Consider the following 13172-nt stretch of genomic DNA (forward strand, 5'->3'; position numbering starts at 1 on the left):
ACAGGTTTGCAGGTTGGAAAGTCACTCTTGCTTTACTTGCAGTTTTTTTTAATATCACTAGTCACATGTCAGCAGAGAACGCCTGTCCATAAAAATTCTATACAAATAAAATTCTGCTTATATACACTGCAGAACAAGCTACAAGTTAATACGTCGTTATGATTTGCAGCAATAATATGGAGTGGCGAGTGTAGCTTATGCCAGCATAATAAATAAAAAAATGAAAAAGTGACAAGCCCATTTATCTGTTTAATTCAATCTTCTGTTGAGACATCTTTTCGCTGGACATCATAGCTGATTTTGTTTAGAGGAATGCTTTGTGGCAGGCTGATTAAACACAGACTTACCCCCCCACCCCCACCCCCTCCCCCCAACCCCCATATTGGCTGAAGTTGAAAGCCCAGTAAATGAAATGACTTCCACAGGATTGCACCACAAAGGAAGAGAGTGCGTCAGATGTGCATTCAGCCGGCGTCGTAGCCAACCCAAGGTCAAAAGGGACAGTGTGTAGACAGTTAACCAACTGACAGTCAGGGCAGGAGGATGCCGTTACACCCTGAGGCACCGTCTCGCTAAATATCCGAGTGCACACAAACACAAATACACGTGTGTGCGCTCAACTGGTCATCCAGGCACAATTTCTGACTGCACATAAACTACCAGAGTTGCAGACAAAGGTATAAGACTCCTATTACAATTATTTCATATTCCACATGGAAGAAAAGAAATGAAAGTCACTTTCTGCTTGGTAGAAAGTGATCAGCTGCTTTACTGAGAACCATTCTTTTTGTGTGCATCTATGTGTAAGCTTGAAAATTAATTTTTATCTTCTACACACTGCATGTAAAGTATCGGCTACAATTATCACTTTAGTGGATAACGCAAATAAAGTACACATACATACATTGTGATGGCTCAACGAAACTTCACATCTCCATATTAGCCAAAGCTTATTATTGAAGCTCATTTTGAAGGTGTGGCTGAATCCTCGCTTTGGCAAAAGACATCCTGAAAGTGCCAGGTGACAATTTGCACAAAAAGGTTAAAAATATACCAGCACACTACTACTTAATTCTTCTTTATATGAACATGACAACAAGTGGCCTTCATCTGTGGTCGTGTTCATCTTGAACAACAACAGGAATTAAAATAATAAACTTGATAAACTTACTTTGTCACTAAAAATGTGGAAGACCACTGCACGCGGCTTTTTTTTAAAAAGGGATTTCTAAGTTCTATGTTACATAGTTGTCCAATAAAAATCATGTGCAACCATTACATAAACCATGTGATTTTATTGTCACTGTACATTCAGTGCACTGTTAGATCTGACTCACTCCAAAAAAGAAAAAACAAAAAGCATATATTTACACATGGATACAGTAGGCATGAACACAACAAACAAAACACAAGAAAATGCCACACAATACTGTCTAGTGAAACCCAGCTGTGGTTGGCTTTTTGCTTCTCACTTCCAGTGTTTTCCCATATTTTTTTCCCCCTTTGTCTTCCCAGGACTTTGCGTGCATAGTTAGCCTGTCCTTTCCCAAGCATAAGTGTATAATTAAAATGAACCAAAGCTCCCCTTTAACTTGATTCATATATTACAATGCTAACATATTGCTTTTGAGAGGGGGTAAACCTCTTGGGTAATCACATGTCTATGGTACATACACCTAGCAGGGGCCTTTATACACCGTGGACCAGAACGGCCGGGGAGGTTCCTCCGTGTTTTATGTAAATCTCGTCATCTCAGCGTGCGCGGAGATAAGGTAAGTCCGCAAATGGAACAGCGAATAAGCAGCTTTCTCCTCCGAGGAATGTGTTCCCCAATCGCAGTAAGTTCATCTACATTTTTTTAATACCCAGCCAGTGATGTCACTTTATTTCTGTGCCACCGATTCCCAGGAGGAGCCCATGGCCCGCTTCCAAACCCAGTGTAATTTTCAAAATATGAATTGAGGTATAGGGTCTGGACGACTTTACTCGCTATACGTCCTGCTGTGCCGATAACCAAAATCGATGGTGACCCAGAGTGGGTGCGTGTTTCAGCAATGAGATACACAAAGACACAGAAAGAAAAAAAAAAAAAAAAAAACAGAAAATAAGACAATATCTCACCATAGACTTACTTAAATAATTACCCATTGACTCAATACAGTGACTTGTATTATACAGGTTTTCAGTGGGCTCTAAAATTTGCTGCTAATCAAACGCGAAAAACTCCCTAAATTGGCAAATCAAACAATCATAGTTGTAGTAATGAACAGCAGTCGCAGTATAGTATAGTGAAATATGCACAATACATTTGTACAGCATGTCCACAATGTAAACAAAGAATAAATAAATGTCAGTCTGATGCTCCACGACACAAGGAACATAGGTGGCCGTTTTGCCTTGCATAGCCCAGTGATCGCTCTGTTATGAAACTATTACAGACACCCATGAAATCATCTTTGTGAAGGTTTAGACAAACCCTTCCCACCATCAACCAAAGTAAAACGTCTCTCGTCCCCAAGGTAGAGCCAAAGCAGAAATTTAATTGCTCCATTTCTACTGAGAATTTCAGCTTAGGAGACAATTAGAATTAATTGGATGTAGTAGAACCGTTTTAGAAGTCTCGAAATAAATTAAGCATTTTCTTTTATTTTCTTATATTAATTTGGGAGAAGGGGGAAAGTTGGGAAACAATTAATCTGCTATCAAGTCTTCAAAGAGCACGGAGGAGGTGTGTAAATGAACTCTGGTCAGAGAGAGGGTCAGTTTTCCTGTTTTGGTCAAGCTGGAGCGTGCTCATTAACCCTTCACACAGACAGAATAAGATGAACTGCAGTCATCTCCTTAAATTAGTACAAAAAAAGCTTCACTTTTTAGGGCCGTTTTATCTCAGGGTGAGACTTCACAGAACTAATCAATGCCTGAATTAACTGGAACAACAACAAAAAGATAATACAATTTCCACCATGTTCTGCTGTGGGGTTTAAAGGATGCAGAGCAGAACGAAGGTATGACCATCATTAATATACTGCAACATCCATATTTATGTAGAAACAGCAGTCATGTCTGCTTGCATCACTTGTATTAAAAAGACAATAATGCTTTGGTTTGCTACTGTACAGAGGTGATGAATGCCTCATTTCAACCGGGGGAGGGATAAGCTGGTTAACAAGTGAGGAAGTGCATCATGGGATTTGTATTCTCTAATGTATATGGTTATAATTATCTATGCATTACATTACAGTGAATCAGTAGTGTTCCTGTGGGAATCGTCAGTAGTTACTGGCAGCTTGGCTTTATGCTTTATAATTGTTTGGGCAGAAGCTAATGGCACTTGACACTTTAAAGACTACTTTAAGTGTTCACAAGGGACAATATGTGTCTTACTAAAATCCTAAGAGCAGCTGTTTAATTTAATATTAGTATACTATTTTGATCGCATGGTAACATGTTCCATCTAACCTGCTCAGGTCATCAGGACAGGAAGTAATATGTTCATAACTATATGACTTTATCCTAATTGAATAATTTGGCAACTGGTTTACCACTGACAGATATTACGTTCCAAAGTTCTACTATCACTTCTGGAATATACAGATTTATTAACTTAGTCTGTACTCCTTAATGGGAGTATGAGTGTACACAGTGCCTGTCTGAATATTAGCACCTTTATTAAAAATGAGCTAAAAAAAAACGAAAAACAAAAAAACAAACCCAAAAGTTGAAAACATCCTAAAGCTGCATTTGGAGGTCTTTCCCACTATTGTTGCAAAGACTGAACCGCATTTCAGGTTGTTCTCAGACAAAAAAGTGTCATTATACTGATGAAAAGAAACTTAAAAAAAAAGTAAAGTGAAGATGTGCACTTACACCAGTTAATATTTCCTGACAATAAAAAATTGATTAAAAGTATAAATTTACACGTTGCATATCAATTTTTCCCCGCTCATTTAATTTGTAATATGATCTCATGCTATAACCACAAATTGCTGTCCGCAAAGAGTGACATAGATTAGCTAGAAAAGTTATTTCTTAGCAGTGATTCTGATAACGACTCACCTAAAGCAATATTTATTTATTTTTTCTTTTTAGAACAGAAAAAATCCAGGATGTTAAAAAGTGTTCAAACTTTACACGTGTGGCTAGCATATATATTCAATTATGGGAAACTGCTATCAATACAGTGACACTTGTTGTTCGAGAATCCAAGCTAAAAAATAGGTGGGTGGGGTGGGCACAAGAAAAAAGCGAAGCCTACCTGTACAACATATCGCAATCTATTACACCATCGTCACCAAAAAGCTTCAAAGGCAACCAGAGATTTTGAAATAAACTGAATATTACAGTCGTCCCGCACTGTAATGCTTAACTGCTAATATTAAGGGTGTCAGTTTGCATTGCAGGGTGTATTACATTGCATTCATTTGCAAATATTTTGCTGTTATTGTGTCCTTGGAGTAAAATCCTTTACCTTTTCTTGAGTTTAACTTCATTCTTAAATATAGCTTATCATTATCATGTGCAGGTTTCACAGTATGTTTAGTTGCCAATAGGTGTGCATGACAAGAAAGAGAAGTTTAGCCTCTAAAAGCAAGAAAACAGAGTGAGCTAGTACAATACTCATTATTGCCACATTACTCATAGCTGCTCAGTGCAAACTCATAGTGAACTCTGATCACCAGCCAACCACTGTCCTTCTGTAAGCACCAAGTTGACCGAACCACTGAGTTGATGAAGCTTCTACGAGGTAAGTATATTAGGAGGAAATGGAGAATCTTACTGTGGTGGGTACCACTACTGTCTCTGATGGTGAATACAAGAATATGTCTAACAGCCCCCCCCAATGTGTCCAGTGCAATGTCATACAATATACAGTACACATATTATATGTAGACCAGTTAGAGACTATTGCTTTAACAACTTGAGATGAGAAAATATGAGATAAGGAAATAAAAACACATAACGTGGCTAAGTAACTGTACAGTTCTTGAGGACATTTATATTATCACACTTCCATTTTCGAGATGAAAATAAAATAAGAAACAAATTCACAGAACCTTCAGGTGATATAGAGCAACGGGTCTCCGGTTATAACAAGACCTCGGCTGCCTGATTTCTGTACACAACATCTTTATATACATCATCGTGATCCCCTCTCAATCAGATTGATAATCGCCCATTTTTAAAACTATGTCAAGTCCCTTTTACCTTTAAGTTTAGTATTGTTTAAAAGTGTTAAAATGACTCCAAGCTTCATCTTTTCACTGTCAGTTGGCACACCACCATTATTTTTTTATGGGCTGTCCCTCGCCTCTGACTGGGTGATGCAGCTGCGTGTCAAACACCTGGCCTGGGTGTCAAGCCTTGGCTTCCAGCATCTCGAGGAATAGTTTGTGCATGGGGACTTTGCCCTGCATTTTGATGCTGTAGAAGTGCTGAACGGCCTTGGTGGCAGTCTGACGGAGCAGAGGCAGGGTCATTAACAGCTTGCCCGCCCGTCGGGGGTCCTCCGGGTGCTGGGAACCTTCAAAATCCTGCAGGGCCTCATGTAGAGAATCTTGGAGCCTTTGGACAGCCTCGATATTCTCTATGTGCATGGAGTCTGAAGCAGGAAGAAGAGAGGCACATAAGTTTTTTAAAAGCTTTTTGCTGAATAACAAAAATGCTAAAGAAAAATCAAATGCTTCATATCTACATGGTAAATGGACTGGTTCTTTATATAGCACAACTCGGGGTTCAGTATCTTGCCCAAAGATATGTTGTCATGCAGGCTGGAGCAGCCAGAGATCAAACCGCCAACCTTCCGATTAGTAGACGACCTGCTCTACCTCCTGAGCCACAGACACCCCAAGACTGAGAACAACTGCATGTTTTGCAGCAGCATCATCTGATTTTAAACTCAGTAGCTTGTATATGCAAACATGCGGTTTTGTTTCTGAGTGCTTAATGATGCTCCTTAAATAAATGACTATGCATGGCTGAGACTCCAGGGAGATATAGGAAGTTAGAGAAGTACAGTAGGTATATATAAATCTACAGCGGGAGAGGAAAAAGATTCATTTCTTTTGGTATCATGGACCACATACATCCCCCCTGCTAATGAATTCAGATGGCTGCATTACTAGGATATCGTTCGGCTGAATGATGGTGGCAGATGGCCTTCATTTCCATAAGAAAGTGAATACAAGAATATGTCTAACAGCCCCCCCCAATGTGTCCAGTGCAATGTCATACAATATACAGTACACATATTATATGTAGACCAGTTAGAGACTATTGCTTTAACAACTTGAGATGAGAAAATATGAGATAAGGAAATAAAAACACATAACGTGGCTAAGTAACTGTACAGTAACTGTACAGTTCTTGAGGACATTTATATTATCACACTTCCAAAGAGCAGTTGGCCCCCTTATGTATAGGCTCTAAAATAAAACCAGTTGAGACTTATTAAAAACTGCTCTCTATGTATAAGTCTACATGTTGGAGAGAGAGAGAGAAAAAAAAACAGGCTTGTCCTCCGAAGGACGAGCTGACAGCGAGCATTTTAATGGACAAGCACTGCTTTGCTTTCAGCCAATTTCACTGCACTGACATACCGTGTCAGGTCTAATCTGTGTATGCATCATATCCACAATTCATTAAGTCACAGATAAAGCTGCACAACATAAATACGAATTCAATACAGTATTATAATCAAATCTCACAGAATGAGATAAACTCGTCTTAACCTCAGTACTCCGTCTTACTAAGGAGAAGCCAAACATGGCTGCTGATTGAAGTGTAAGTGAATGAGATCAGCTCTGCCATGTGTCATGAAAGTTGTGGAGTGAAGTAAGACCATGTATGAACATGTAAATGAGGCAGAAAAAAGGAAAAGTACAAGGCTAATTATGTTCCTAACTGACTGATTAAGTCTCTTTTACCAGTCGCCTTCTGTGTAAATTGCATTTCTATCTTGGGAAATTAACTAGGCTATGTGGACCGCACATGTGTTCCAGCACTCTTCATTTGAAACCTTCATGTTAATACCGATCTGATCGTCGTTAGGCTGCATGATCGTGTGTGTGTGTGTGTGTGCACGCTTGAGAAAGAAAGAGGAAAATAAACAATGTGTTTTTAAATGGGTGCATACGTAGAGCACAAATGAATGTGCGTGTGTGTGTGTGTGTGTGTGCTGAGGTAGGTTGGGTGAGGAATGCAAAACTAACTTTGAAGAAACAATTTCCATGTAATCCGTCAGCAGCCGGGCGTCAATCCCGTCGATACTTTGCTAATTACAAAATCAATGGCCATGAATTTCCACAGCTGTCACACCCAGAGGACCAGTGGAGCCGAAGCTCGCCGAGACTGTGTTCAAACGAGCCGAAGTTGCCCTCTCGCCCTCCCTGAACTCCCCTCTGAACCCCTGCCTTCCTCTCTCACACGTCTCCCTTACCTTTACCTCCCCATCTTTCCATCACCTCCCCTCCCCTCCTCTCCCATTCATCCTCCACTTTCCCATGGAGTGTGTGTCATCAGGAGACTAAAGCTCTGGGCTCAGCATTTTTCATTTTTCAGTCAGGCAGGAGAAAAGACTCCTAACAGGCATTGATTAGTGGGGGACAGGCCCAGCCTCATGAAAAGCAAACTGTCAATACGGGCGCAGCATCTTCACATTGGAACAAACGAGACCCGTCTCTCCCCGACGCTCATTCCACTCCACTTAACACATTTTATTGACAGCCCCTGTTTTTCTAATGAAATGCTAAATATATCTCCCTCGGCTGCGGCGCGCTGGCAGCTACTGTTATGGAGATGGAGAGAATGAGAGCGCAATGTGACAGTCGCACACACGCGCACATGTATCTGCACACAAATTGAAATATAGCTACACACAGATGCACACACAAGGGACAGGGTGGGGGTGGAAGCTAAATTAAAAAAAAAACCCAAACATACTCCTAACCTTTATGTCCTCTCTTATCAGGGATCTTTCATTGTGGTGATGATGGTGCCACAAGATAGAGATAACCACTTGGCATTTTTTCCCTATTTCATTTCTTTGTTTGTTTAATTAAATGCCAACTACCAGGCTTTATAGAGATGTACGTTACTGTCAAGCTCATTGCTGCAGAGAAAAGAAAGGATTTTTGGCAAAAATGACTGCAATTACACTTCCCTCTTCCTTATTGATGCACAGATTCAAACCCACTACTCATCCAACATTTCTATTCATTTGAGCCTCCAATATTTCAGAGACTAGGATTGTGAATTTAAGTCCAACAGTGCTTGATGATTAAGAGTTGGGATGCAAAAGGTTAACCTTACCGGAGTTGGAAAGTGCGATGGCTTTGAGTGTGACAAATTCTTCCTTCTCCATGCGCAACTTCTTGTAGCGTCGCACCAGTGGGAGGATAGCAACGTGAAGGTCCAGCAGGCCCGAGATCCTCGCCTGCTCCTCATCCACCACGTAGTCCTCTGCGTACATGATCTCATCCTCGCAGGGCAGTGAACGAAATACAATGCTCAACACCAGGATCTCCATCCAGGCGCTCTGCAGTAGACTCATCTGGTCTGCCAGTGAGAGAGTGGAAAAACCTGCAAGATTATAAAGAAAATATATGTCATGTTTTAACATTTTCTTTTTAGGTACTGCTGAGCCCTCACACAGTACAACCATGTGACATAGCAAGAGGGCAGCCTATTAACCTCCTTGCTCAGTAGCTGCCTTTTTCAGTCCTCCTATGTTTTATGGGCCATGTACAATTGCTGCACAATCCTCAAAGAAATCCAACTTGAAACAGAGACGACCACTGTATGCAGTGGCTTTCAGGGAGCAAAATAAATCAGCCAGGAGCAGAGAGGCCTTTGAAACATGAGCCAGGGCTGCTTCAGCCATCAACAGCCAACACTCAGTCCTTCTGCAACCCACTGCATAAGCACATGAGACCCTGCTTAGTAAGGACAAATCCAGACTTAACACTGATTATATTTTATTATTGTCAGAGTAAAAAAGGCTGAATAGACATTCACTTCCTCTTTACAACAACTTTGAAATGAATTTGTAATACTTCTATATAAAACATTTACTATAAGAGGAAACAACATTTTCTGCTAATCCATGCCCATGTTACACTGCTGTTTGGCTTGTTTGTGCTGTTGGCCATGAAATGAAAATGATACGATGGTTTTATAGACTGAAGGTATATAAATGCAGAAATTGGGTCATTTAGCCCATTGTGAGGTGGTTGCTATGCAACATGATGATGTTATAATATATCATGTATAATTCAACTTTCGTGGATTTAAATTAGATGACTTAAAAAAATAGGATGCTTTCACAAGGTGTTGTAAATGCATACAAAGCTAAAAATGTTATGTTAGCCCATTGCTAGGTGGTTGCCATGCAAACTAATGGCATCATTACATATCATGCATAACTGAAGTTTTGTGGATAAATGTCATTATTGTGAAATAAAAATGATAGAATGTTTTTTAACTCTCTACAACTGCATAAATGCTAAAAACAGGCAATTTCAGCATGTTGTTAGCTGGTTGCTAGGCGATATAATGACATCAGAAAATCTGACATAGATAAGAACCTTAAGATGTACCTGTGTGCTAAGTTTCACTGCTCAACTCCTGATCGTGTAGGAGGAGTTGGCAGCCAAAGAAACAAACACACAGACAGACACAGGTTTCGTGTACTGTAGTGTTTCATTTTTCCTGTGGTTTATCATTCCATGCACATCAACATGGTCTCTCACTGTTTTCCTCTTTCTGCTCTGTCTATCACATTGTTTATCTTCTTTGTTGGTATCAACTTTCAACACACCCTTTCTGGCTGTGCGCTTTGAACTGGCATTTACTGGTTAGCTCATTAGCGGGAACAGTAAACAATCTTGAGCCATAATGTTTAAGAAACCGTGTCTGTTCTGTTCTGCTATAGTTCTGCCAACTGCCAACTGCATTTACTATTACGCATCGCAAGTGTATCACTGTGCTGATTTTGTGAGTGAGAATGTGTTTAGAGTTTTGCAAATAAGGTCTGCGAACTGGGTATAATTCAGTGAAAGCTCTTTAATGTTTTGCCAAAAGTGTGAGTTATTCAACGAATGGATTTAGGTTACTGTGCATTTGGTTCAATGAATGGGTTTTTGTGTTTCATCAATTCAGAAGAAACTAAGTGTTAAAGGGCTAAATGCAGCTGTCTTTGAAATCATTTTTGTAGAGTTTATTAGACAACAAGAAGGAAATTTTAAGTGATACGTGGACATAAACTTGCAAAGTAAACCTCAGAAACATCAGCAATATAATTAAATCTGGACTTCAGTAAGCACTGATCTGCACGTAGTATATTGAGTTAAAGCTGCTTGACTAACAGTAACATAATCACTGGGAGTCTTTTTCAATTAATTGCATTTTTCATTACTGTAGTGTGATGTAATGGCATTATGAATGGGAATACTTTAAGTTTAGCAGCGTAAGGTCCAAAACAAAGCGAACATGCAGTCTCCTTCCTCTACTGTTCAACCTTTTGAACTTGGAGTGGCAATTTATCCAAATCTCGAGGTCGACCCATCAACTTTCCCCTCTAACATTCACCCGCAACACATCAAACAGATGGACACCTGAAAGGACCTCAGCAGCCACAATACCTTTCACTACTCTATGGTGAATAGGAAGGTGATTGGGGATATTGACCAGGGGCTTGAACTCACCATGCTGCTTACTTAAATCTGAACTTGTATGGATTGGAATCGGGCAGGTTGACTTAAAAGCGGTCCTCCTGATGTTTCTTATCAAGCAAATAGAGAAACGACGGGAAGAGAGAGAGAGAGAGAGAATGAAGCAGAGAGAAAAGAGTGCTGGGGGTGTCATTGATTAGTAGATTGTAATCAGTCCACCAAATGCGAAAGGGTATCGATCCAAGCCTCAGATCTGACAAACAGACATTTGATGGAGGACATCCGGTACATGTTTAGTTGGGGGAAGAGAGGACCAAAGGATCCCTGAATGTAGATATCAATGCTGTGTCAGGAATTCATGAGTTTACTCCAGATTCCCAAAAGACACTTCTGCGAGAGAAATTAATGGCCTGAATTCTGTGAAGCTTATTTAGAATAGGGAAGGAGGACAAAATATATCAGTTAGAAAAAAAGGGACCATTGTTACATACAAAAACTATGTTTCAATAACTGCAAAGCAAGAATAATTCAGACTAGTGTTTAACGTAAAACACTTTCAATGTACTACTATGACATTAAAACCACAGACTATGCAGAACCCCCCTGTGACGCCAAAAGCTTTGACTCATGATGAAGATGAGAACCCCTGGGGGGTGTCTCTGTAGCGTCTGACACCAGGACATTGGCAGCAAACGCTTTGGGTCCTGTGGGTCACTGGGTGTGGCCTTCCCGGACCTGGCCTGTTTTTGTATGTGACACAGATGCTCAATGGGACTTCGGAGGCCAGATCAACACCTTGGGCTCTTTGTAATGTTCCTCCAGCTATTTTGGAACAATGTCCTGTAACAAAATTTAGCTGGGTGGTATGTGTCAAAGTAACATCTACATGGATGCAAGAACTAAAGACTTTCCTGGCATAACATCACATTGTGTTTATAATTTTGTGGTTTATTATTAAAAAAATAAAAAAGTCTGTAATTACAGACAAATGGACTACTTCTACTGTCAAGAGCTCAGCTTCTCTCCATCTATTTTCTATTTCCACCCCCCCAAAACTTGTCATCCTCTTCAGCTGTCTCCCCATTTTCTTCACCCCCACCCCACCCCACACACACACATTTTTTTTCTTTTTTTTTACACTCAATTTACTGAAGCAATTGAGTGACTTCCTGGCTTCCCTGGGGTTAGCCTGGAGCTGGAGGTGCGTCGCCTGGAGGTGGCTGAGTTAAGTGTCACTGTGGAGCTTGAATCCCCCTGATGAAATATCAATATTTCACCCCAGTGATTTACTGCCGTTTGACCAAACATGACACAATACTGAACAAACCAGGTAATGTCAATGTCTCTGTGTTTGCAGTCTCTCTGCATGAAGACAAAAAAACATGAACGGTGACATGTTTTTCACCCAGCTAATAGCAAGAGGAAGACAGCGGTACCTACAGGGGTTTGAAGCCTTTATGGCTTAACTTGTTAACTGAAAAAATAAAAACCTTTAAGTTGATATCCTACAGGTTTAACTATTTTAACTAAAGAAATCACTGACATAGACTGTGAGGATAACTAAAAATGCTTAAGAGAGTGGACAATTTTCATCAAGTGAAAGGGAATAATAAATGCAAGCAAATAAATTTGATTTTGATATGATAAAACAAAAAATATATAAAACTGAATACATTTAAATATAGATTTTGAAAGCAATTAAAACCAAATTGCTTAAATACATCCACGTATTCTTCATTGTAACTTCTTGTTATCAACATGTCCTAACAGCTCTCTGAAAAGATGATCCAAAAATGCCACAGCAAGCGTACTGACGGGGACCAGGAAGAGACACCCTGTACTTTTATGATTAGGATTAAATCTTTCCTTTTTGGTGACTCTGAACACTCCATGCATTTATTTGACACGACTGCATGTCATTAAATTTGAGTCTTCTCTCTCTAGTTTGTGCTTTGTACTCACCTTTCTGTAAGAGGTAAACATTTATGATCTGTGGTTACGAGCCCAGCTAACCTGTTTATAGTCTGTTATTTCTCAGTGCTTATCTCTTCACTCACCCCAGCTGATCAAGGCAGATGGCTGCCCGCCCTGATCCTAGTTCTGTCTGTAGGTTTCTTCCTGTTAAAAATATGTTTTTCTCCCCATTGACAAGTGCATGACCAAAGGGAATAGCTGTGCTTCTCTCTGTGACACTACAATATCTTCATCTAAGTATGTGAAGTGCTGTGATCAAAAACATTTTAATACCGACTAATGAGCACGTTTTTCTCTGTCAAAACAAGATTTACTGAGATACCAAAAGGCAATCAAAATAAATATTTTAACCACACAGAGAGAGTATATAAGAAAATGCATTTATCACTAAATTAAGTAAGGATTATTTTTGTTTACTTTAAAATCAAAATCAGAAGTATTTTTGTTGCTCAAACCCCAGGATGCAAACAACCCTCTCCATGTTTTAAAGTGCCTTTAGGCTTTGTACTGAAGGTGACTCAAAAGTGAAAT

The 13172-nt window shown here is 39.8% G+C and overlaps 1 protein-coding gene across 2 annotated transcripts in view; it reads right to left on the minus strand.

Annotated features, from left to right (window-relative positions):
- Positions 1–3972: 3972 nt before the first annotated feature.
- Positions 3973–13172, minus strand: part of esrrgb (estrogen-related receptor gamma b) — a 36900-nt gene continuing 27700 nt past the window's right edge. For both annotated transcript variants that reach the window (XM_030721501.1, XM_030721500.1), the window contains 2 exons: positions 8308–8577; positions 3973–5599 (listed from right to left, as the gene is read on the minus strand). In XM_030721501.1, the coding sequence (XP_030577361.1) occupies positions 5355–5599; positions 8308–8577 (515 nt within the window). In that variant the 3' untranslated portion in view covers positions 3973–5354. The remainder of the gene's footprint in view (positions 5600–8307; positions 8578–13172) is intronic.

Source organism: Archocentrus centrarchus, chromosome 24 (assembly GCF_007364275.1).
Source record: "Archocentrus centrarchus isolate MPI-CPG fArcCen1 chromosome 24, fArcCen1, whole genome shotgun sequence".
Classification (NCBI taxonomy): Eukaryota; Metazoa; Chordata; class Actinopteri; order Cichliformes; family Cichlidae; genus Archocentrus; species Archocentrus centrarchus.